The sequence below is a fragment of the Phyllostomus hastatus genome, unplaced genomic scaffold, assembly GCF_019186645.2.
Source record: "Phyllostomus hastatus isolate PE091 unplaced genomic scaffold, TTU_PhHast_1.1 phas_contig_150, whole genome shotgun sequence".
In the NCBI taxonomy this organism is placed as follows: domain Eukaryota; kingdom Metazoa; phylum Chordata; class Mammalia; order Chiroptera; family Phyllostomidae; genus Phyllostomus; species Phyllostomus hastatus.
The window spans coordinates 38,073,947-38,100,646 of NW_025333611.1; the positions used below are offsets into that span (position 1 = coordinate 38,073,947).

The window sequence follows — 26,700 nt, forward strand, 5'->3', positions numbered from 1 at the left end:
GACGAGCACTCGGCCTGGCTCCAGTATGCTCCGGCTCCACACCTACCCTGCCACCGCCGCCACAGAAGCACGAAGGCACATACCTAAATATATCGAGTATCGTGTAATACGTGAACCGGAATGGAAGCATTATCAAGTAATAACCCCATCCGAGCAGCCCCTGAAATTGAAAAACAAAGGTAAATATGATTCACTCATTCCCTATTTTCTTACAAAATGGCCAGTTCCACTTTTCACCCCGTTCTGTCCTTCCCTCAACGTCTCCCTCTGCAACGCAGTTCCCGCTTCCTGGCCAATGCCCCGCCGCCTTTGCTCTCATTTCATCTGACACTGTCATTTTTTTTCTCTTATCACATTTTCGTATTAAATCTGCTTCAACATTTTCCCTGCAGCTACTTGTATCAGTGGTCAAGCTCAACTGCAAGTTCTCCTCCCAAATCATAGTCTTCCCTTTTTCAGGCTTACACACGCAAATATGGTACACAGAAACAGCAAGGAAGATAACCACTATTGCTACCTTGGACATTTGTATACAATTGAAAATTACATTAACCATGGTGACCGAGCCAGCTGTAGCGGCCACCGGCCTGCAGTGACCACGGAATGTTGCGGATGGCTCGTTGAGACATGAGAAAAATATACACAGGGACAACCAAGTCCTGTGGAGAAATAGGGACAAAACGGTCACTCTCTCAAGTGGAGAGTGCCCCAAGTCCCTGCCTGAGTAGGCTTTTATTAAGAATACAGACACAGTTTGTGGATTACAATCTGGCAGGGAAGATCAAAAGGAATAGGTAGCTTTCAAAGGTGCTGGTAGATCTCCCGCTGGGATTCTTGGCTGAGATTTTGGGGTTTTATCACTTAAAAAGGCTACAGGACCTAAAAGGCTAGTTTTGTTTCCTGCCTGTGCCTTCATATTCTAATTCAATAGCATCCTCCAGCAAGCAGATCTCACAGGATCTTGCATAGTCTATGTCCCAGGCCTGATTACCCCGGGGGTCCGCCGACTCTGGTCTGGAGTGCACCGCCCGTTATTTCTCAGGCCTGAATTGGGCAGAGGAAACAGAGGCAGCCAGGAGACTTGGATTTCTCACATCTAAGAACAAGGACTCAGGCTTTGACAAAGCTGAGGGGGCAGGGGTTGATGTCGATCACCCCTTCATTTCCACAGCCCCCCAAGTCCTTCCCTAAGGCCTCCACATGATCATGCCTGTCTTAGGCAATTCCCTCCGTGGAAAATCTTACCCGTCATTGGCTAACTGATCAAGCATTGGAGGCCAGGCACAGAACGGGCAGCGTTCATGCCAGGGAAATAAGTTTGTCTCCTTAGTGTCTCCTGGTCCAGAGGTCTCTCACTCAGCCTAAGTCGTGGGGGGGTTACAGCTTCCTGAGACCATGCAGGGTGGACTCCAACAAACCGCAATTTTAAATCTCCATATAGCTGCTAATCTTAGTAATAATGCTAATTATTGTTTTAACAACATTGATTATTGCTACTGCTATTAACTAGTATACATGGAGAGAGCTCTGTCCAGTGTACAGAGCCTTTCTCACACATCACACTGTGTTAACCTGGGCCCCTCCCAGTGTCCGCAGCAGGGAGCTCTGGAGCCTCGGGGCTGACCCCCAGGACTCCAGACACTGAGCCGAGCGGAAAACAAACCGGGAAACCCTGGGCATATAGGGCAAATACAACCGTGATAGCAATCTGCCATTCTACTTCAGAATACCCCCAAACAACTACTTAGAGACTCCATTTAAAAACACTGTCAATTACTCCACAAAAAGGTATCACAATGAAGGAAATTCTCACTGTCGCAAAGTTAAAGTGAGTGCTTTCTTGGACTTCTAAAAGTTCTCTGGAACTCATCATCAGTATGTACGTCTGACCTCCCTAATTAGACTGTGAACAATTTGAAGGTCCCCCCTCTGCACACATCTCTGGGTCCCCAGCAGCCAAACACCAGGCACACTGGGAGCACTCTTAAATGCTTGTCGAGTTTAACGGCACCACTTCCTTGCTTCTAGCCCTTCAAGACTAATTTCAAAGACATGACTAAGGCTCCCAACAAAGATTCCAACTATTTCCCTAGAATTAACTTAAAAGTAAGTAAAAAAAAAAAAAAAAAAAAAAAGGCAACAAAACTTAGTAAACATTCTAACTTAAAAGTGGAGATCTAGTAAGCATGTAGCAAACATTTTTAGACATGTAAACACAACTGCTGTGTACTCAAAACAAGGTGCAGAAAACGCTTCAAATAAATGGCAAAGAATGTCACCCCCCAAAATGGGTAGTTACTATATCAATTCATTGAAGAATCAAGGAAAATAATAAACCCAATAAATCTACTAAGGCACCAGATCTAGCTATACATTCTGAATATTTCTTCTGCTCCATCACGAGATCAGCGTAACCAAGTGAATGGACTTAAGAACAAAAGGGGAAGTTTCCGTTACGAAACAACTTGCCCTTGGCTGTGGTCTTGAGACGACGTAGCTGTAGATCCTGTGGTCAGCGGTGTTCACCTGCAGGGGTCGAGATGGAGGGGGGTTGAAAACACTGGGCACGCCCTCTTGCTCATTCAGTCTGTCCTGTACAGCAGCCTGGGAAGGGAAAAAAGAGTAGGAAGAATTCTGTTGATGCTCAAATACACTAAGACGAGGAGATGAGGCAACTGTGCCTCGGTGTTATAAAACAGGGGACACGGGAAAGGCATCTTCTTGGGCCTTTAACTTGCTTTGGAGGGAGGCAATGGGTGGCCCTGGCTCCAGAATTCAGGCCCAACAGGAGTGCTCCATGGATGCGGCACGCCCACCGTGTCTATTCAGACGGCATGTGTTCTACAGGTGGCTGGCACACGTGTGCTGCACTGGGGCGCCTGCAGAGAGCCAGCCCAGAGAACACAATGCAGACTGTGCCCCTGGGGATGCGCCTGGAAAGGCACTGCCTGGTGCTATTTGGAGCAGGGCTTGGCTTTGGGGCAGGGAAACTCGGCTAAACCCCAGCTCCACAACCTGGTTTCTGAGCCCATTTGCTCATGTGCAAAATGAAAAAATGGTATTTTTCAGGGTTGATTTGAAAATTCAATGAGATAACCATACATAAAGATCCTAATACAATTCCTGGCTGTCAGATGATAATAAAAAAATCTCCCTTCTTAATTTTACCCCTGAAAAGGAACACTTGTTCCAGTGCACTAGAACGTTGGCCTAAACCAAAGGAAAGTCTGATCTTTGCTTTGGGCTTCTGGGAGATAATCTATGTGCTACCTGATGGGAGTGAGTTTGATACTGAATCTTAGGGTGGCGACTTTGGATATGCAGTATCAGTCAACCTGGACATGGAGTTCAATCACACAGGCAACCAATCAAATCAGCAATGCCTATGTAATCACGCCCCAATGCAAACTCCGCACACCGAAGCTGAGGTGAGCTTCCGTGGCTGCCAATACTTAATGCACACTGTCGCACATTTGTGCCAGGAGGGTAACGTGTCATGCCATGAGAGAGGAGCAAGAGACTTTGTGTTTAGAAGTCAAGGTTCTGCCACGTGTCTCTTTCTTTAGCCAACTCTAAGCCACATCCATTCCCTGTAATGAGCCATAACTGTAAGTGTAACAGCTTTCAGTGAGCTCTTCTAGTGGGTCACCAACCCTGAGAGGGCCTGGGGGGGCTCCCTGAACTTGCAGATGCCATCTGAGGGTGGTCATTTTGTAGGACTTCTGTGCCCTCTAACCTTGGCTTTAAACTTACATTGTGGCTAACTCCAAGTAGCCCTACAGTTTTTATGTCTTTGAATATTAAGGAACAATCCAATGGTGAAAAAACAGTCTTTTGATAAATGGTACTGGGACAAATGCATATCCACACGAAAAAGAATCAAGTCAAAGCCCTCAATGGCACTACAGTGGTACCTTGGTACTCGTGGTTAATTTATTCTGGAGCTCATGACGATTGCTAAAACCAACAAGCACCAAGCTGTTCTCGAGCTGCTGTGGAACTGGCACATGGGCCTGCTTTCGTAGCGAGAGAGGGGCACTGAGTGCTGGAACATACTTTTCTCGTCAAAATGTGACAAGTACAGGGTTTGATGAATTCTGAAGCTGACGAGCACCAAAGTGTGACTATATATAAAAAATTAACTCAAAATATATCAAAGACCTAAATGTAAGGGCAGAAACTAAACTCTTAAAAGTAAATCTAGGTGAAAATCTTTATGACCTTTGATTTGGCAATGTGTTCTTAGATATCACACCAAAAAGACAACCAACAGAGGGGAAAAAATAACTGGACCTCAAAAGCAAATACTTTAGTGTATCAAAGGACACTATCAAGACAGTAAAAAATAACCCAGAAAATGGGAGAAAATATTTACAAATCATGAATCTGATATAACTCTGGTATCTAGAATACATAAAGAACTATCACAACTGATCATCAAAGACAACTCAATTTTAAAATGGGCAAAGGACCTGAACAGACATTTCTACAAGGAAAATAAACAAATGACCAACAAGCAACATGAAAAGATGCTCTACATCGTTAGCCATCAGAAAAATGAAAATATTGGTGAGGATGTGAAAAAACTGGAATCCTCATGCGCTACTGTGAGGAATATAAAATAATGTGGCCTCTTTAGAAACGGTCTGGCAGTTCTTCAAAAGCTTAAACACAGTTACCATGACTCGGCAATTCCACACCCAGCTATGTACCCACGAGAAATGAAAGCCTAGGGTTCCGTGAAGCGAAATGCCAGCACAGAAACTTGCAATATGATGCTCACTGCAACACTGTTGATAATCGCCTAAAGCAGGAACAATCAAATGTCTATCCACTGATAAAAGAACACAGATATATTCATACAAGGGAATGTTACTTGGCAGTAAAAAGATATGAAGTACTAATACATACTAAGACACAAATAAATCTTTTACTTATGTTTTTTGATAAATCTTGAAAACAGTATGCTAAATGAAATAAATCAGACACAAAAAGACAGATATTCTCTGATTCCATGTACAAGAGGTATCTAAGAAAAGTTGTATTTTGCCCTGGCTGGTGTGACTCAGTGGATTGAGCACCAGCCTGCAAACCAAAGGGTTGCTGGTTCAATTCCCAGTCAGGGCACATGCCTGGGTTGCAGGCCAGTTCCTCAGTAGGGGGCATGTGAGAGGCAACCACACATTGATGTTTCCCCCTTCTCTTTCTCTCACCCTTCCCCTCTGTCTAAAAATAAACCCTTAAGAACAGAACAAAACAAAACATTGACACGAGCAACATCGACTGGTTGCTTCCCATATGTGCCCTGACCAGGGATTGTACCCACAACCCTCTGGTACGGGACGATGCGCCAACCAACCACACCACCCAGCCAGGGCAAAAATCAAAACTTTTAAAATGTATTTTAAGAAGAAAAATTCAGTCTTAAACATAAGAAAGAGAGTAATTAACCAAGCTGTAAAAAAATCAAGATGCTAAAAAAAAAGAACATAAACGTACAAAAGCATGAAAATATATTATAGATTTTTCTTAATAAGTAAAAATGCAAAAAAGGAACTGATAAATAAAAGTGTTTTTTTTTTCATAAAAAAACAAGTAAACAAAAAATAAACCAGTCTCCAGCAAGTCTCATTTTTTAAAAAAGTAAAATAAACATTAAAAACACAGAAGAGGGGATGACAGAACAGGAAGTAAAAGACATGCTACGTTATACAGTCTATGCCAAAAACCTTGAAAACCTCTGAAAAGAAAGCATTTTCTATGAAAGTTTATCAAGAAGATGTAGGAAACAGATTATGAATGATGAGGGAAAACATGAAAAAGGTAGCAGAGAAAAGGCAGAAACAAGTGTTCAAGTGCTTTCTTCCAAATCTATGCTATTTACACACCTCAACTTGTTCTACAAGTCACTTTATAAAGCCCGCATATGCCTGAAATGAAAATCTAACACGAAGTATCATACAGAGCAACATCATCCCCTCTGCCTGAAACTTATTTCCCTCCAAATTTTCACATTCAAGCACCAGCTCAAATGTGACCTCCTCACAAAATCCTGTAATTGACTACCCTATTTAAAATAACTCCCCAGATCCTGTTGTATGTCCTACACTCGTCTTATTCACAGCATTTATTACAAGCTCAAACGATTTAGGGTTCAGTTCCACAAGAGTAGGGACTCGGTCTCATTCATTGATATGGTGCCAGAGCCTAAAATTTAACTGCTCAAACCAGGTGCTGAATAACTCAATGTCACTTAGGAATGTCTGTATTTCCACAAATCCAGCACCCTATTCAAGCAACATACCATAACTGAAACATTAATTTCAATAGAGATCAAAGGATGTTTGCTAAAATTCAACATCCACTCTTGATATAAACTATTGGTATGCCACCAATGAACGAACAGTCCACAGATATTTACTGAGAGCTTATGAAGTACTAGGGTTGGTTAATGCAGACGCAGGGAGTACACCGGTTAGCAAACCGGAAACAGAGGCCTCTGCTTCCATGACGCTTACTCTCTTGTGGATCCCACCTCAAAATGACCACCATCGCAGTATCAATGAAACATACCGGACATTACAGTGAAGGGAGATGTTCACTATCGTCCTTACTGACTGACATTGCTCTGAATATCTAGTTGGTCAACATTCAAATAAAAGAAACAAAAGATCCATATACTGGAAAAAAAGTCGCTGTGTTTCAGATGACACAATTATCCAGAAAATCCAAAACACTAAAAAATATGTTTAAAAAAGGGTTTACATTAAGGTATCTGGTTAGAATGGAATGTGTGTGCGCACAAGTTTCCCTAAAGAGCCATTTGGAAACAAAAAAGAGAGAGGCACCATATTAAGGAATTTGGTCCTTACATTTTCCTGTAATTTTATTACATGAATTTTGATCATAAACCTTCGTCTTTCCCATGTTTTCATTTTTAAAGACTTAGAGCTGTAAATCTGAAAAATGAACCTACTGGGAGAAGACGCACCTGCTGTGGAAAACACACGTCCGTGAACCGCACCAGACCCAGAGAGAAGCACGCCCAAGCGCCCCGCCTCACCTCGATGTTCCAGCTGTGCTGCTCCAGGGCGCGGCGGCACTGGTCCATGGACTCGATGCCCGTCAGGTCCTGGAAAGGACAGACACAGAGGGTCACTCAGGGAGAAGCCAGCGGTGCTCTGCAGGTGTTTCACCCTCGAGGAGCACTCATGAGGACCCCTGGGAAAAGACACTGCGAAGTGTGGAAGGCGGCAGCTGGTCAAGTGCAGCCACAGCCTCACTGTCCAGAATTCATCCACCCAGTTCCAGAGGAGGTTGTCCCACAGGACAAAGACATGAAAATTCCTTGTCTTTTAAAACTTCAAGGCTGTCAATGAAGAAGGCTGATTAAAATTAATATTCTCTCAAATTCATGTTTAAAATTATAGATTTCTTCAAAATATTCTTCAGGTCCAGCAAAATATTCTTCAATGCTAAACAACTACTTTGTTTATAACACATAATGATATAATAATGCCGGTTTCCTGCAAAAATTGAGTGACTTTCAGTAACTTGCGCTGACCTCGGGGTGTCTGACCCGAGGCCACATGCAGCCCAGGAGGGCTATGAATGCAGCCCAATACAAAATCACAAGTTTACTTAAAACCTGTTCTTTGCGCATCAGTTTTCATTAGTGTTTGTGTATTTAATGTGTGGCCCAAGACAACTCTTTTTCTAGTGCAGCCCAGAGACGCCAAAAGGTTGGATATCCCCTAGCTTAGAATATGAACTGCACACAACTTTTTATTAAAAAGTCTGTAGTTTAGGTGTTTCCCTACAATAAGTACTTTCTCCACTCCCTTCTCCTTGGACTGTTCTCAGGTTTCACTTTGTGTCTAACCCAAGTTCCTTCTCTGGCTCTTCGCGCATCCCTGCCAACCTAGCGAGTTCCTGAAGGATGTGTCCTTGGTTTCCGGCTCTGCCCCCAGCAATCTCATTTAATCCTTAGCCTTCAGCCACCCTTTCTACTCAGACGAGTCCTCACTTAATTCCTGGACCCACCATCTCTTCTGAAGTTTAGCAGCACTTTTCCAATAGCCTTTTCAATGTTCCCACCAACTGTACTTCAAGCGTATCATTAAAATCACTATGTTAACACATAGCCACCTCCCCAAATACACAGGCTAAGACGACACCTGGGGTCTCAGCTTCATCTTTGAGTTCTACCCCTTGAACTCCACACTTCGGCAGTGGTCAAGTTCTGACCTTTTTCTGTGGTACATCTGTACAACATTTCCATTCCCACAGCCACCATTCTTTTTTTTTTTTAAAGACTTTTACTTATTTATTTTTAAAGAGGGGAGAAGGGAGGGAGAAAGTAAGGGAGAGATATATCCAACTGCTGCTCTCACACGCCCCCCACTGGGGACCTGACCCACAACCCAGGCATGTGTCCAGACTGGGAATCGAACCAGTGACCTTTTGGTTCACAGACAAGTGCTGAATCCACTGAACCACACCAGCCAGGGCTAAAAGAAAACTTTTTTTTTTTAAAGGTTATAAACACTGTAGGAGAGACCAGAGTAATTGCATATCTTCAACAGACTGAAATATTTAACCAAATTTAAAAGCAAAACCCTTGTGTAAGCCGTGAATCAGGGTGAGCTAGAAGCCCGGCTGAACAAGCCTGCTTCCAGTCGCCACTGGGGAGTGTTCCAAACACGCACTGGGAACATGTCGGCAAATGCTCTGGAATACAGACGTTGGTCCCTGCTTTCATTCAGTTTGTGTCCTACTGGAGAGAGACTGACCAAATAAACCACACCCAGGAGCAAATAGGTGAACACAGTTTGAGGCTAAGGGAGTCCTTTGAATTGGGTGCTCAAGGAAGGCCTCTCCGAGGAGAAAACATTTCAGCAGAGGCCAAGCTGATGAAAGACACAGGGCCAAACACTGGGAAATACACAGGAAAAGTATCTGAGACAGAAGGACAAAAATGCAAAAACTCTAGATAAAAGAACGAATAATTACCACCATGCCTTTGTTAAAATCCACTGACCTTTACAGCTGAGTGAACCTTAAAGTCTATAAATTTTAAGAATCATTAGGAAATTCCTATGATCCCAAGCAGACCATCACGAAAGAACCTAACTGTATTACAAATATACGTGGGAACCTCACTAAAGCTGCTGGTGGAGTTGCTGGTCTAAGTAACTTGGGAAATACGTGGGATTTGCAAGAGTACAAGCCGAAGGAACTGCACAGAAGCACTGTTCTCTAGCTGTGAGTTTGTTTCCCATGGGTTAATCTGCAAGCCACTCATCTATCTATCTATCAATCAGAACTGAGCAATTAAGTAAGCCAGTTTTCTCACTGTGGGAAGCTACAGGTAACCAAGGGGAGAAGGCCAGAATGATGCATATGGTAATGGATTAGGGCTGGAGACATCTCAATTAACATATGTTTAGCTTAATATAAATGGTTACATACAGAACTAGTGAGTTTAGTAACACACATGTGTGTCCTTGCTCTGTCAGCTGAAAGGGTTTATAAAACATGAACCCGCAGCAAACACACATAATGCTGAGACCTTGGTTTTTAATACCACTGTCCAAAACAAGGACCCAGGCTCCGGGGAGAAGTGGCCACTTCTAGGGCTGGGGCAGGAACCACACTAGATGAGCATGGAGAATCCTGTAGTGCCAGATCCCCCCCATAGGAACAAGGCAGTGGTGAACCACAATCCGAGTACAAAGAAACACCGTGGACCACACTGGTGCACCTTGACAGTGCGGAGACCTGACGAACTAGCTCAGCCAAGCGATAAGTCAGCACCACAGGCGCACATCACGTTGGTGGCAGGGCCCTTCTTCAGCAAGAGGTAAAAGCACTTCACCTCTGTGGTCCTCCTCCCCAAAGCTATCACCTGGCCTAACAATGGGAAAAATGCTGCACAAACCCCAACCACTGGGCCTTCTGTGAAACAAGTGACTGGCACCCCTGAAAGCTGTCCAGGCCGGCAAGAACAAAGGAGCCTGAGGAGGCTGACCACTAAATGGGACGCAGTGTCCCGGAACAGAGAAAAGACACTAGACAACACAAAGGAAATCTGAACAAAGCACAAACTTCAGTTAATATCAACGTGCCGATATTGGCTCATGAACTGCAACAAACGCACCAAACTAAGCATGCAGTGGGTTAACAGGGAAGACTGAGTGTAGGGTGTGTGGGAAGTCTGCATACTATTTCTGCAACCGTCCTGCAAATCTGAATCTACTCTAAAATGAAGAGTTTATTTAAAAAGTGAAAAAATCCAACAAGGGAGGGGAATTACCTCTGAGACACAAGTCTGGGACACTGCCCGACAAGGTCTGAGAAGTGGGCAGGGAGAAAACGCCCACTGGCCAGTGTTCCTCAGCCTGGAGTGAGGAGCAGAAGCACCTGCAGGGAATCTGCCGCTGTCCAGACCCCCACCCCAAACGGTTTGATCAAGTTCTCCAAATGTGCAGCCCAGGCAAATTTCCTCCTGGGGGACAGAAGTGACACCATCGTGAGCTTTTATTTTTTTGGGGGGGGGACCCCGCAAGTCTCAATTTTATTTGACCTTTTTTTACTTTATTTTTATCCTTGCTGCTGTGACAGATATCATGACCATGAGATCTTTTCTTTTTTCTTTTCTTATCTTAAAGTCAGTCTGGTTCCTTTGTGAGGAATTAGCATGAAAAAGAGCAAGACACCAGCAAGGAGACTGTTAAGAAGGGCAAGGGGAAGAGAATGCGGTTGGGAAGGTTGGGAACAGGACGGTAGCAGTGAGGTGGGAATGACCAGCATAGATCTGGGGTGTACTCTGAAGGCAAAGTCGACAGGATCCGACAGCAATTTAAGTACGCGGGGGTGGAAGAGGAATATGAAGATGGACTCATTGGCTTGAGCAAATGGAATGAGAAAACCCATTGAAATAACTTTATTTCTGGTAAAGGAAAGTATTGTAAAAGATCAGGGGGAGGGGAGATAAGCGTAGTCTTATTTATTATGTCATAATGCTGAACGCACTGGGTGGGAATGGGTGGCTGGACCTCAGTGCTGGCCAGCAGGATGGCCAGTGATCCATCCAAATGGTCAAATGAAAAGCACGCGGCCCATCTGGCACTATCTCAAACAGCTGTACTCAAGAGCTTGTTTGAAGGTTCCAGCGGGGGGTGCAGCTACTCTATACCCTTGACTGAAGACCGGTCCTCTACTCTACTTGGGAAGGCCGTCCTCTTCGACCAAGCCCACAGCTTTGGGAGGGACGCACATGGATTGGTGAGGGAGGAAGGGGACTCCTGCCTAGCCAGCCAGATCAGCCAAATCAACCCTGGCGATCAGGGGGGTGACAGATGTCGCAGCCTGATGATCGCCCTCACATCCGAAAGAGCAGTACCTTAACACTGATAGGGTTGGCTACTCAGGTTTTCTTGTGTTTTTTTAAAACTTAGTATAAATTAGGTAAAGAAAGTTTAAATACTAGAGAAAGACCAGAGAAGGGGGAGGTTTCCTTGTGATCTCAAACACTATGGGTTGGCCAAAAATTTCATGGGTTTTTTTTTCCCCCATCAGATTGCTCTGGCAGCGCTTGGTTGGCTTCAACTTCACCAGAAACGACTTTGTTACATTGTACTCTGACAGCTGTCATATCAGTGTGCATTAAAAACAACTTACCAAAATTGGGGGATTTTTGTGCAGCTATTTTAATACTAATGGAAGAAAATAAGCAACATTTTTGACACATTATACTTTATTTCAAGAAAGGTGAAAATGCAACTGAAATGCAAAAGATGATTTGTGTGGGGTATGGAGAAGGTGCTGTGACTGATCAAGTGTGTCAAAGGAGGTTTCCTGCTGGAGATTCTCACTGGATGATGCCCCACGGTCGGGTAGACCAGCTGAAGGGAGCGATCAAACCGAGACACTGAGAACAACTAATGCTATACTATGGGGAAGAGAGCCAACATATGCAAAATACCCAAATCAATAATGTCATTGGTGAAAATGAAGAATGTATTTTCTATTTCACAGAAAGAACCAGACAGACTTTCTGGACAGCCCAGTACAACTAGTTCACACCTCAGTGTGTTTCTTTCCAGCTCCCTGCACTCCAAGGAAAGTCTGAGAAAAGGATTTAGGTTGTTGATTCAACCTTCTTTCCAACATTCTTTTTTTAACTTTGATTTTTTAAAAAAGATTTTACATATTTTTAGAGAGAGGAGAAGAGAGGGAGAAGGAGAGGAAGAGAAACATTGATTGGTTGCCTCTCACGTGCCCCCCATTGGGGACCTACCAGGCACGTGCCCTACCGGGAATGGAACCCGCAACCTGTCAGTTTGCAAAGGTCTGCGGGACGATGCCAAACCCACTGAGCAACACTGGTCAGGTCAGGGCTCCAAACTTTTCTTTTTTTTTTTTTAATTATTAGGCTCTGCTTCTTCTTTCTAGACTGTAAGCACCATAAGATTCCATTCACCTCTGCTTTTTGATCTTCATTGGACCCTGGTGTTTTGTCCTGGCTTGGGAGCCCCCCTCTCCACACCATCACACAGTCAAGGTGTGGGCAGCTTCATTTTCTCTGGGAGACTCCTCTCTCCTGGATACGTGCCTTCAAGCATTCTTAGTATATCAAGTACTCTTTTATGCACTGGTCTTTATAAGCTTATAGATTATATATATTCCAGTTGGCTAAAACAATGTGTATATATGAAGTTACAACTGCTTCTGATTTTCCCATATTAAAATGCCACTTTGATGAACATTTCTGTTCATAAAGTTTCTCTGCATTTAGGATTATCCTCCTCAGGATTCAGTTAAAATTATGGGCCAAGGAATATACATATTTTTAAAGTTCTTGATACATATTGACAAAATGTACTTCAAAAGACTATTCCAACTTACACTGGATAGGGCTGGTTTCAATGTGAGTCAGAAGATATGTGTGTTTCAATATTCGTCCCCTGTGCCGAGGAGCTTTGCCATGCTGCTCTGTTCAGAAAGGACACTGCACTCTGGCTGGAGATGCTGCCTTCGCTTTGCTGCCCACTGTCCTCAGAGATCACACACTGGGCTTATCAGCACGAGGGAAGAGCAGCAGAACGGGCAAGAGAAGGAGCTGTTCGGTTCAGTACCCCAGTTGCTATTTTCAAGCTCCTCCCAAATCCATTTCTCCGGGAGGCAACAGGCCGTCAGTCTCTTCTAAAAGGAAATTTCTTCTGAGAGAGCCCATTTATCCCTCCATCCCCAGGACCCAGTGCAGTGCCTCAGCACACAGTAGAAAGATGTCTGAATAAATGAGTCTGTCCTACCTCACACCAGTAACCAGTGTTTGTTTAACTCTCTGGTTTCTCAACACTGTTCTTCTCATCACTGCTCATTCATTCCTGTTTTGTGTCAGGGATGATGCTGCTCATGTGCACTACATTTTCCTCAATGATGCTGAGATACGCCAGCATGCCCATTACCAGTTCAGCATACTGCGACCTTTAAAAGGAGTTCTGTGGGAGCGCCCACACCGATTCAGGCGCACACAGTGAGTGCTCGATGGAGGCTAGCTGATCCGTAGCTCTCCCGCCTGGCTGGCTCTTCAGAACTGAGGTCCTCTGAGATGGCACTAGACAAAACCGCAACACCAGGTACGAAGGTTAACTGCGGCACCTGCCTCCTTCCGTCGCCTCTTGAGCCCAGTGAGCCTCCTGCTTAGGTGGGTGCGTCCAGTATGGTCTTGCTGAGAAATACCACCTGCTCCAGATGATGCATCCTGTCCTCTCCTCTCCCCTCAGAGCTAACTCGCCTTCCATGAACTGCTCTCCCAAGGAGTTAGGTAATACTGCCTTAGTTACAGCAATTTATGCAAAGGGCAACTGCCAGCATTAGTACTGGGCAGTACTCATCTTTAGTGGAGAAAGTACCCCAAACCCAATTCAATCTCGAACGGGTGAGATGCTCAGAGGAGGACTGGAGGAAGTGTGTGAACGTCTCCATGCCCTTCTCTTACTCCAGCTTTGGTCTCCTTTCCTCCTCTCCCAACTTAGAGACAAGACAATGTCAAACCACATGGCCACTCACTATTGGTCTCCTTTGCTGGAGTACGGTTCATGGACGGCATCACAGACAAATGATATGATGCTTTAACCGGATGTCTCAGTCGACTCTTGGGACAGGGACTGGGTGACCAGAGTGATTACTGGACTGCTTTCCTAAGGAGCGCTTCTCTTCCCACGCCTCATCTATTCATACCAGCACTGCAGGCGTCCAGTGTGAAGTCTCGGCTGAGGTCTAAGCACTCCCTACATTCCAGTTGCTTTGTGGACTCCGGCTTGTTGAGAATGCATACTTTAACTTGCTTTCAGTTACTCCCAGAGGGACAGCTGGCAAAACCAAGGATCTCTGTTCTCTCCTTCCTGCCACACAGACAGCTTTGCCTAATGCAGTAAGCAGCTCGCCCTCTCTGGTAGTGGCAGAGAAATGAAAGCTGAAGTCCCTTCAGGGAGTAAAGTAATCACACCTGGGCTCTGATCTGTAATTAAAACTCTTACACTCAGATCCTTACTATTCACATTTAATTACTGATTTACTAAATTAAATACTAGCAACTCCCGTTCATTAAGTACCCATCACTATGTAACAGACACAGCAAGTAATACAGCCTTTATGCTCACAATTAAGAAAGCGAAGGATTCAGGAGGTTTTGTGCCTTAAGAATCTCTCTGTCCAGAATAGTAAGTGGTAGAATGGAGACTGAAACCTAAAACAACTACCTCCAAAGTCCAGGCTATCTCCTCCACTGCCACACTGCTTTGTGTTATTATTTGATTAATTCATATTAGAAAACAAAAGTTTTCTTTTTTTTAAAAGATTTTATTTATTTTATTTTTAGAGAGGGAAAGGAGGGAGATAGAGAGAGAGAGAGAAACATCAATGTGCAGTTTCTGGGGGTTATGGCCTGCAACCCAGGCATGTACCCTGGCTGGGAATCGAACCTGCAATGCTTTGGTTTGCAGCCCGCACTCAATCCACTGAGCTATGCCAGCCAGGGCTAAAAGTTTTCAATAAATTATCAATAAAGAATATTTCAGAGGACTCTCAGTCAAGATGGCGGCATTGGAAGACAGGGCTCACCACATCAAAATTACAACTAAAATATAGAACTATCACTCAGAACCATCAGAAATTGAGTTGCACAGAAGTCTGACAACTACAGAATTAAAGAAACTACACCCATTCAGGCTGGTAGGAGGGGTGCAGACATGGACCAGGCTGGTCCCACACCCACGTGTGGTAGGTAAAAATTCGGGAGGGATATCTTGGGAGCCAGGGGTCCCAGCCCCACATCAGGACCCCCAGCCCAGGGTTCCAGTACCAAGAAGAGAAGCCTCCACAACTTCTGGCTGCAAAACCCAGTGGGGATTCAGTCGGTGGAAGAAATTTCTGGAGCCCAATCCGTTCCTCTTAAATAATCCACATACAGACTCCCCTACTCAAGACTCACTCCCTCTGAGCTCCAGCACTGGGGTAGCAGCTTGAAAGGCACCAGTGGGTATAGAGGGAGAAACTGAAGCATCTGGCATCAGGGCAAGCAGAGGCCACTGTCCCTTTTCTAAACCCTCCCCACACTGAGCCAGTAGACTGGTGCCATATCTGAGACTCCATCGACCAGGCAAACACTGTTTGATCCACCCTGGAGATCCCCAGAGACCCTGCCCCACCCAACTTACAGGCCCAGGTGAGCTCCTTTTCCAAATGAATGGCTGGTCTAGGGTCCTGCTTCACAACTTCCTAAATCCTATCAAACAAGCAACAGCTGGCCTCAGTGAGCCCCAGGCCAAACAAGCAATAGCTGGCCTCAGAGAGACCCAGGCCTGGCACTAGCAGCAACCGGTCTAGATGCACAGATTGACTTTGCCTGGGAATCTATAAGCCCAGCACAAGTAGCAGCCATCTCAGACTGTTTTATAGTTCAGGCAGGGTGGCCTCAGGCAGAACATAGGTGGGGGCTGACCTTGGTCTACACCACCCAGAAAACTCCAGAGCCAGCACACCCCGTGGACAGCTACAGACTACACTGGAGCACCTCTACCCTGCCCCTGCACAGCTCATCCTCCAAGAAGACTGGAGGTTGGTCAGTGGTCACAACTAGTCCTTGCAGCTGACTGGCCTGGGTAAACCCCTCCCATTGATCTACCAACAGCAACCAAGTCTCAACTACAAGAGGAGGGAGTACTCAGCCCACACAAAGAATGCACCTCAGGTACCCAGCCTGGGTGATAGGGGAGACTGTGCCACTGGACCCTACAGGACACCTACTAAATTAGGCCACACTACCAAGACATGGAGCCAAAGAAGCTCTACCTAATACACAGAAACACAGGGAGGCTGCCAAAATGAGGAGACAGAGAAACATGGCCCAAATGAGAGATCAAAACTCCAGAAAAAGAACTAAACGAAATGGAGATAAACAATCTATCAGATGCAGAATTCAAAACACTGGTTATAAGGATGCTCAAGGAACTCAGTGAGGACCTCAATGGCACAGAAAAGATGCAGTCTGAAATGAAGGATACATTAAGTAAAATAAAGAACAATTTACAGGGAAACACCAGTGTAGTGGATGAAGCTGAGAATTAACTCAATGATTTGGAACATAGGAAGCAAAAAACAATCAATCAGAACAACAAGAAGAAAAAAGAATCCAAAAAACCCCAAGGACAGTGTGAGCAGCCTCTGGGACATCTTCAAGCATTCCAACATTCACATCATAGGGGGGGAGCCAGAAGGAGAAGAGAGAGAGCAAGAAATTGGAAATCTATTTTAAAAAATAATGAAAGAAGACTTTCTAATTTGGTTAAGGAAATCGACATGCAAGTCCAGGAAGCACAGAATTACTAAAATTCTGGGTATACCAAAAAATTTATTTTTTGCTGATCTAAGAAAAAAATGTGTAGAGTCACTGGCACCAAATAGGTACTGTTGTGCTGGCCGTGGCCATTTTTTAATTGGACAATCTAAGGGGAAACAGGTTGTGCCCTGACTGAACAGTCAGGTGTTGCATGATTTAAAAATTCTTCCAGCACACTGGTTTGAAAATCACTGTTTTAAATGTTTTGAAAGGTTCTGTCTTTAGGTAAAAAGAAAAGATAATTCAAATTCACAACTTCACACAGGAGGAGGTCTTTTTAAAAAGAACACTATTTATTGGGTTGGCCAAAAAGTCCATTTAAGACACAGTTTGCATTTTTGCCAATAACTTTATTGATTTGAATATTTTGAGTACATTGGCTATCTTCCATTATTGGCTTCTAGTAGGTAGAGGCCAGGGGTGCTGCTAAACATCTCCCAATGTATAAGACAGCCCTATAGCAAAGAATTATTTGGTCAAAATGTCAATAGTACCAAGAAACTTCACAAACTACTTCTGACATGTTCAATCAGTAACAGCAACTTCTCCATACACCAAACAAATCAGTTTGGCTCAAATAACTCTTATAAAAAATTGTGGAGCCCTGGCTGCTGTGGCTCAGTGGGTTGAGCATGGACTGCGAACCAAAGCATCACCAGTTCGATTCCCAGTCAGGGCGCATGCCTGAGTTGTGGACCAGGTCCCCATTTGGGGGCACACAAAAGGCAACTGCACATTGACGTTTCTCTCCATTTTTCTTCCTCCCTTCCCCATATTTACATAAAAATATGTAAATAAAATCTTAAAAAAATAAATACAATCTTTTTTAAAGAAATATTTTAAAAAGAGAAAGACAAACAAAAAGAGAACGAAACATCATTTTAAATGTGAAAGGGCTAGGAAAAGGCTAATGAAACATAATGTATTAAGCTAATAGAAAGCATGTTTAAAGATACTACTAAACCTGCAAGCTAAATTTAAATTTCTCTCTTTTTTTAAAGTTTAGTTTCCTTTTTTAAAAAAAGATTCACTTATTCATTTATTCATTTATTTATTTATTTTTAGAGAGGGGAAGGGAGGGAGAAAGAGAGAGAAAACATCAATGTATGGTCGCCTCTCATGTGGTCCCCACTGGGGACGTGGCCTGCAACCCAGGCATGTGCCCTGACTGGGAATGGAACCTGCGATGCTTGGTTTGCAGCCCGAGATCAATCCACTGAGCTACACCAGCCAGGGCTAAAATTTGAATTTTTAAGTAAGAAAACTACAAATTTTAATTGTCAACACTTTTAAATCCCAAACCACAGATTTAATTCTGAACATTTGAATAATATCAGACAAGTTCTCTGCATGTAAAATAAATCTTTTCTATATCCTTTTTGAAAAGGACTTGCAATTCTTTAAGTATATTTTAGAACACTCGATAAGTATTTCTTATCTGCTAAACTCCAATTTAAAAAAAAGACAGCAACATTTTTACAAACTCTCAATTCCACATGTTATTAAATGTTCCCCGGGAAAATAAAGAGAAATATAAGAGGATATGTGAACTGATAAGAGTCCTAGTATGTATCAAGCATTTTAACATACATTGCCTCATTTAATCCTTTTAAAAACCCAGGATACTCTTTCATAATAAATATTTAAACTAGGAACACAAGGGACCTTCTCCACCCTGAAAAAGGGCATCTAAAACAGAGCTAACATAATAATAGAGAAAAACTGAATGTTTTCCCCCTAAGATCAGGAAAAGATAAGGGTGTTTGTTCTTGTCACTTCTATTCAACATAATAGAACATTTATACAAAAAGAAAAGGGAAGTCAGATTAAAAATAAAGTAATCTACTCAGATGACATGATCTTACAGAGAAAATAGTTAAAAATCTACCAAAAAAAAAAAATGAATGAGTTGAACAAGGTTGCATAATACAGGGTCAATATACAAAAGTCAGTTACATATCTACACACTAGCAATGAACAATCTGAATCTAAATTAAAATACATTTCCTTTACATTACCATCCAAAAGGAAATATTTAGGAATAAATTTAACAAGAGAAGTCTAAGACTTGCATACAAAAAACTACAAAATACTGAAAGAAACTAAAGACAACTTAGATAAATAAAAAGACTTCCTATGTTCATGAATTGGAACATCTAGTATTAAGATGACACTACACCACATAGTGATCCACAGTAACCAACAATCTCTGTCAATATCCCAGCTGCCTTCCTGCAGAAATTTACAAGGTGATCCTAAAATTCATTTGGAAATCAAAAGGACTCAGAATAGCCAAAACAATTTTGTAGAACAAAGCTGGAGGACTCTGTGCTTCCTGACTTTACAATTATTACACAGCTGCAATAATCAAAGAGTGCAGTACTAGTACAAGGACAGCTACAAATTGATGTAACAGCAATGAGGGTCCAGACAGAAACCCTCAGTTAGAGTGAACCAACTTTTAACAATGGTTCCAAGGTCATTCTATAGGAACTAACCTTTTCAATAAATGTTACTGGGAAAACGTGCCCTGATTGGTGTGGCTCAGTGGACTGAGTGCTAGCCTATGAACCAAAAGATCGCAGGTTCGATCTCAGGGCACATGCCTGGGCTGCGGGCCAAGTTCCCAGTTGAGGGCATGTGAGAGGCAACTGATGGATGTAGCTCTTGCACATCTATGTTTCTCTCCCTCTCTTTCCCTCCCCCCTTCTTTCTAAAAACAAATAAAATCTTGAAAAAATTATTCATAGCCACGTTAATAACAGCCAAAACATGGAAACAATCCAAATGGCCATTAACTGATGAAGGCATAGACAAAATTGTGGTTTTATCCACATGAGAGAGCATTACTCAACCACAAACAGGAATGAAGTCCTAATACGCCTGTATTAGGCATTCATCTCACAATGCAGATGAACATTGAAAGCATTGTGCTGAGTGAAAGAAGCAAAACACAAAAGGCCATAGTATACGATTCCTTTTATAAGAAATGCCAAAACACAGAATAAAAAGTAGTGGTTGCCAGGGGTTAGAATGAAAGAATGGGGAGTGGCTGATAATGGGAAAGCAGGGGAGGAAGGGAGGAAGGAAGGGAAGAAGGGAGGAAGGAAGGAGACGACAATTAGGAACACAGTTAAAAAATAAAATGGCAATTAATACGTATCTATTAATAATCACTTAAAATGTAAATGGCTTAAATGTTCCAATCAAAAGACATGGGGCAGCTGAATGGATAAGGAAACAAGACCCAATATATGCTGTCTTCAAGAGACCCACCTCTTGAAAAGATACAGACTAAAAGTAACAGGATAGAAAAAGATTTCATGCAAATGGAAGGAAAAAATAAAGCTGGGGTGGCAATACTTATATCTGACAAAATGGACTTTACAACCAAGGCTGTAGTAAGAGACAAAGACAGACACGACATAATGATGAAGGGAACAATCCAACAAGAGAATGTAAACTGAGTAAAGGTTTTTGCACCCAGTGCAGGAGAACCTAAATACATAAAGCAACTTTTGATGGACATAAAGGAGATTGACAGAAATACAGGCATAGCAGGGGATTTTAATGCCCCAATGACTTCAATGGATAGATCTTCCAGATAAATCAACAAGGAGATGGGGGCCTTATTACATGGATTTAATTGATACCTACAGAGCATTTCAACCCAAAGCAGCAGAATATGCATTCTTTTCAAGTGCACATGGAGTTATTTGCTAGGATAGACCACATGTTGGGACACAAAACAGGTCTCAATAAATTTAAGAAGGCTGAAATCATATCAAGCATTTTCTCTGATCATAATGGTATGAAACCAGAAATCAATTACAAGAAGAAAACTGAAAAATGCACAAAGACATGGAAGCTAAATGACATGCTCTTAAACACTGAAGGGGTCAACAATGAGATCAAAGAAGAAATCAAAAGATACCTTGACACAAATGAAAATGAGCACACAACAATCCCAAATCTGTGGGACGCAGGGGAAGCAGTCCTAGAAGGGAAATTCAAAGCATTACAGGCCTATCTCAAAAAGTAAGAAAAATCTGAAACAACATAACTTTACATTTAAAGGAACTTGAGCCCTGGCTGGCGTAGCTCAGTGGATTGAGCGCGGGCTGGGAACCAAAGTGTCCCGGGTTCGATTCCCAGCCAGGGTACATTCCTGGGTTGCAGGCCAGAACCCCCAGCAACCGCACATTGATGTTTCTCTCTCTCTCTCTCTATCTCCCTCCCTCCCCTCTCTAAAAAATAAATAAATTAGAAAAAAAAAGACTTATAAAGGAACTTGAAAAAGAATAACAAAGACCAAAGTGAGTGGAAGGAAATAATAAAGATCAGAGCAGAAATAAATGAAATAGAATAAAAAAAAAAGATCAATGAATCCAAGGGCTGGTTCTTAGAAAAGATAAACAAGATTGACAAACGTTTAGCCAGACTCCTCAAGAAAAAAAAGAGGACCCAAATAAATAAAATCAGAAATGAGGAGAAGTAACAACTGACATCAAAGAAATACAAAGGACTGTAAGAAAATATGAACAACTACATGCCAACAAACTGGACAACTTGGACAAAATGGTTAAATTCCTAGAAATATACAATCTTCGAAAACTGAATCAGGAAGAATCAGAGCATCTGAATAGACAGATAACAATGAATGAAATTGATACATCTGCTATACATTACCAATACTTCTTTCTAAAAACATGAAAAAATATATAGGGTCCTAGCTGGGTAGCTCAGTCAGTTAGAGCACTGTCCCAATACACCAAGATTTTAAGTTGGATCCATGGTCAGGACACATACAAGAATCAACCAATGAATGATAAATAAGTAGAATAAACAAATCGACCATTTTTTTCTCTCTTTCATCAATAAATAAAAATTTTTAAACTCTCTTAAAAAAAATAAATACACCCTGGTCAGTGTGGCACAGTTGGTCACAGCATCATCTGCACACCAACAGGTTGGGGGTTCAATTTCCAAGAAGGGCACATCTCTAGGTGGGGGGGTTCGAAACCCAGTTGGATGCCCTTGGGAGGCAACCAACTGATGTCTCTCTCCCCCACCCTCATCCTTCTCTCTTTAAAATCAATAAACTTTTTAAAATTTTTAAATATAAACATATGAATAACTAAAATTTTATAAGAAAATGTCAAATAATCCAACAGAAAACAAAAAATGATAGGCAATTTACACAATAACTTAGACAAAAACTCAATCTCTTCTGTAACCAGTATATGGAACAATGGGATTCAGTATCATAATCAACACTTTTACCCTGCAACCAACTTGGCCAGAAAGCAAACCTTCCACACACCATGGAATACTCGCATTCTCTCTTAAAAACCAGAGGCTGATAAGGCAACCCTCTCACTCTTACATTTGTAATCTTTTGTATCTGGAATAGCTTAAAATGAGTGTTTGCATTAGCTGTTCAAATTCGACTGACTGCAATCCAAAGCCAAAAACTACCATTGCCAGTGGAAATGCAAATTAAAACGAGAACTTCTAAAATTTAATCATATTGACAAAAACTGAAAAAGATACCATCCAACGCTGAAAGGGCGTGGGGAAACATCCTCTTGAGAGCTGCCAAAAGTCCCTAGAAGGTAGTCTAGCAGTAGCTATGAAAATGCAGAAGTACATTTGTTTTGACCCAGTTAACCACATTTTTGGGATTCTGTTCGGCAGAAATAAACCCGGCTACATCAGCAACACCCTCTGCGTCCTCAGCTTCTCTGAACATCTCCTTCAGCTTCACATTCTAACTGAAACCTAGCTTCTCCCCAAAGACACTTCTTCCCCTAAGGCCTCTCTCCCCCATTTTTCTCTCTCATCTGTGGGTTTGGAAGTGAGAACTGTCCTCCCTGTTCATTCCCACTTTTGGTTCTTCATCTCCCCTTTTCCATAAGAAGTCGACCTTCCCATAGCAGAGATTATGAGGAAGTACCACGAGTGATAATGTCCCGAACTAGAATCACACCTCAGGACTTCCTCTGCTGTGTTCTCTTTCTTAAAACTGCCACGTAACATTGTAACAACTACGTATGGTGTCAGACGGGTACTAGTTTATCAGAGTGATCACTTCCCAAGTGGTACAATGTCTAATCACGGGGTTGCACATCTGAAATGAACGTAATAGTGTATATCAACGGTAATTAGAATATTAAGAAAATGATTAAAAAAGAAAAACTGCTGATCCTGGCCAGGTAACTCAGTTAGAGTGTCTTCCTGATATGCCAAAGTTATAGGTTCAATCCCTGGTGAGAGAGCACATACAATGATTAACCAGTAAATGCATGAATAAGTGGAACAAAAAAAATCAATGTCTCTCTTTCTCACCTGCCCCTCTTCCTCTCTCTCTCGCTCTCAAAATCAATAAATAAAAACAAACCAACCAACCCTGTCACATAGCTTTGCTGTTGGCCCCACTCACTTACCTGTGGGTGAAAACAAATCAACACTTAAAGAGTCAGAGAGGCAGTGCTAGGAGGTGATAGGAACAAATCCAGACTTCTGTGTTCAAATCTAAGCTCATCACTATTAACCATTGGTAAATTACCTACTGATCCTAGTTTACTCACCAATATGAGACCTACACCATTTGTTTATTGGGAGAAATCAATGATACAGTGTACCTAGAGCATTTTCAAAAAAGTAAATGCTCAATAAATGTCTAAATGCCATCAAAAACAAAAACACCCTCCAACCTCAAAATCTCATCAGCATCCCTTCCTTGATGGAACCATCTGCTCACATCAGACCACTGCCTTTCCCACTAAAAGTGTGGCTCCAGGACTCCTGTCGTTCCCCCTGACTCTGTTAGTGTCCAGGTGACCTTACTGTTTCCACAAGTGTGCTGATACTTCGGCCTCTCCGTTCCAGGTCTACTGTTCCCCCATTCACTCCAAGGGTCAAACCCTGGACCTCTGTCACCAACAACTGCCCCTGCACACTCCCCCTTCTCTTTTCGACTTTCTCCAATGCCCTGTCTCTAAATGCTTCAGCGCTGCCAGGACCTACAATCTACCAACCCTACCACCTTTCAACTGAGCCTCAGCACTCCTCCTGCCCTCACTTCCCATCTGACTCATCATAAATCCCACAAAGATTATGATCACTCCTTGCACACATCCTCAATTCCTCTACCACTCCATCATAATCACATCCCACTGGCTAAACCACATCTTTGAGAATTCCAAATCTCTGCCCACTGTGCACCTGTACCCTCACAGCTGCAGGAGGCTTGTCTTACTTTACATAATGTATAATCACTAAGCTCAGGTGGATATGTAATACTGCCTGGCCTTCATATTAGCTGCCCAGTTCATTCGCTCCTGCTCTCCTAGATGACCACACCTCCTCCATCTTCACACTACTCTTAGGTTATGATCTTGCTTCTTATTTCACAGAAAAAAAATGATCCAAAGTTTTAACCTGCACATCAACTGACCTACCTGCATCAGTGCCATCCACTCATCTTTCCTCTCACTACAGACAAACTCACCCGTGCTCCTGGCAAAGGCCAGCTCCTCCTCTTCCCTGTATACCTGGTCCTGTCCCCTCTCGCTGACTCAAGGATACCACAGTAACAATTCTCCTTCCTCTGCATTGAATTTTCTCTCGCTTATGTGTGCTCTTCATCAGCATACAAACATACTGATAATTCCTCCAAATTAAAAAAAAAAGAAGCAATCTCTTCCCCTCTCCAGCTTCTGCCCAATCTCTTTCCTCTTTATAGAGCAAAACCCACAGAAATCTGCAATTTCTCATGCTATTCTCTCTTTAACTCCAATCTAGCCTTCACCTCCCTAACATTCCAACAAAACTTCTGGTCAAGGTCACCAATACCCCCCACCCCAATGTAAATCCAGAGATCTGCTCTCATTCCTCAAGTTACTTCACTTAAAGTTAACACAGGGCTTCCTCCTACCTCACCTGCCACTCTGTCCCCTGTGCTAGGTCCTCACCACTGGTGTGTCCTCAGAATGCTACAGACTGAAAAGCCCCACACTTAGCCCTCTGATCTTCCCCTTTTATGGATACAGTAGTAGTCCCCCTTATCTGGGGTTTTAATTTCCACAGTTTTGGTTACATCTGAAAAGAGCACATGTAGAATTCTAGAACAATTCATAAGTTTTAAACTGCATGCCATTCTAAGTAGGGTGATGAAACCTTGCACTGTCCCATTTCTCCCACCTGGGACATGGGTCATCTTCTGTCCAGTGTAACCTTGTAGTACATGTCAGTCATTTAGTAGCTCTCTTAAAGCCACCTCTGCAGTATCACAGTGTTTGTGTTCAGGTCACCCTTATTTTACTTAATAATGGTCCCAAAGAAGAGTGGTGAGGCTGGCCATTTGGATCTGCCAAAGAGAAGCCGTAAAGTACTTCCTTTACATGAAAAGGGATGTACATATTGGGAAAAACCAGTATACACACACAGGCCTCTGTGCTACCTGCGGGACCCACTGGGGGTCTTGGAACATGTGCCCTTTGGATAAGGGGGGAACCACTGTACACTCAGAATCCAACTCCTCATAGCTACTTCCCCTTCTCCAGTCTACACAGCCCCGTATCGCGGCATGCTTCTCCTAACTGGTCTCCCTCCCCTTATCTTCCTGAAGGACTCTTCTCAAGAAACTAGCCAGACTGATCCTAACAATCATAAATCCTGTCACTACTCAAAATATTGGGTTGGCTAAAAAGCCCATTTACTTTTTTCCCCATAAAAGAAGAGACACATTTTTTTCTTACTTTCACCAATAACTTTATTGATTTGGATATTTTGAGTATGTTGACTATTTCCTGTTATCGGCTGCTAGTGGGTAGAGCCCAGGGGCGCTGCTGAATATCTTCCAATGCATAGGACAGCCCCACAGCAAAGGATTATTTGGCCAAAATGTCAATAGTACTGAGAAACTTCACAAACCACTTCTGACACATTCAGTCAGTCACAAGAACCTTCTCTATATAGTGCACAAACCTTTTTTTGCGTTTTTACCTTTCTCAAAATAGTAAAGCATAACACGCCAATAATGTTGCATATTTTCTTCAATATTAAACTTCCATCTTCAATATTAAACTGGCTACACAAAAATTCACCAATTTTGATAAGTTTCATTTAAAGATTTTATATATTTATTTTTAGAGAGAAGGGAAGGGAGGGAGGAAGAGAGGGAGACAAACAATGTGTGGTTGCCTCTCACGCACCCCTACTGGGGACCTGGCCTGCAACCCAGGCCTGTACTCTGACTGGGAATTGAACTGGTGACCCTTTGGTTTGCAGTCCATGCTCAATCCACTGAGCCACAGCAGCCAGAGCCAATTTTGATAAGTTTTTTTAAGGCACACTGATATGATAGCTGTCACAATACAATCTAACAAAAATGGTCTCAAATGAAGTTAAAGACTACTAAGCACTACTAGAGCCATCATGTAGAAAAAAACTAAACAAACTTTTTGGCCAACTCAGTATTCCATGGCTACCCACCTTACCTCAGAGTTAAAGCCAAAATCCTTACAACAGCCTGTAAGACCTTTCATGAACTGACCCTGCCTTCAACTCTCTGACCTTCCTCCTACTTGCGTTCTCCCCCGCCCCCCAGTTGTAGCCACTCTGGCCTCCTCACACTCCTGAATAAGGTCCCTCTTGACCATGCCCTGCACACCCTACGCCCTCAATCTAGCGTCCTGATTGTTTCACACTTTCCGGTTTTCACACGAATGACACTTTCTTAGTGAGGCCTTCCACTGATGATTTATTTCTATTTATTTCTCTCTATATGC

At 42.8% G+C, this 26,700-nt stretch overlaps 1 protein-coding gene across 1 annotated transcript in view; it reads right to left on the minus strand.

Annotated features, from left to right (window-relative positions):
- The window catches only part of FAF2 (Fas associated factor family member 2), a 52,529-nt gene that overhangs the window by 17,305 nt on the left and 8,524 nt on the right, over nt 1–26,700 (minus strand). The window contains exons 2-4 of the mRNA XM_045822767.1: nt 7,064–7,132; nt 2,470–2,604; nt 84–160 (exon numbers count right to left, since the gene is read on the minus strand). Coding sequence (XP_045678723.1) covers nt 84–160; nt 2,470–2,604; nt 7,064–7,132 — 281 coding nt within the window. The remainder of the gene's footprint in view (nt 1–83; nt 161–2,469; nt 2,605–7,063; nt 7,133–26,700) is intronic.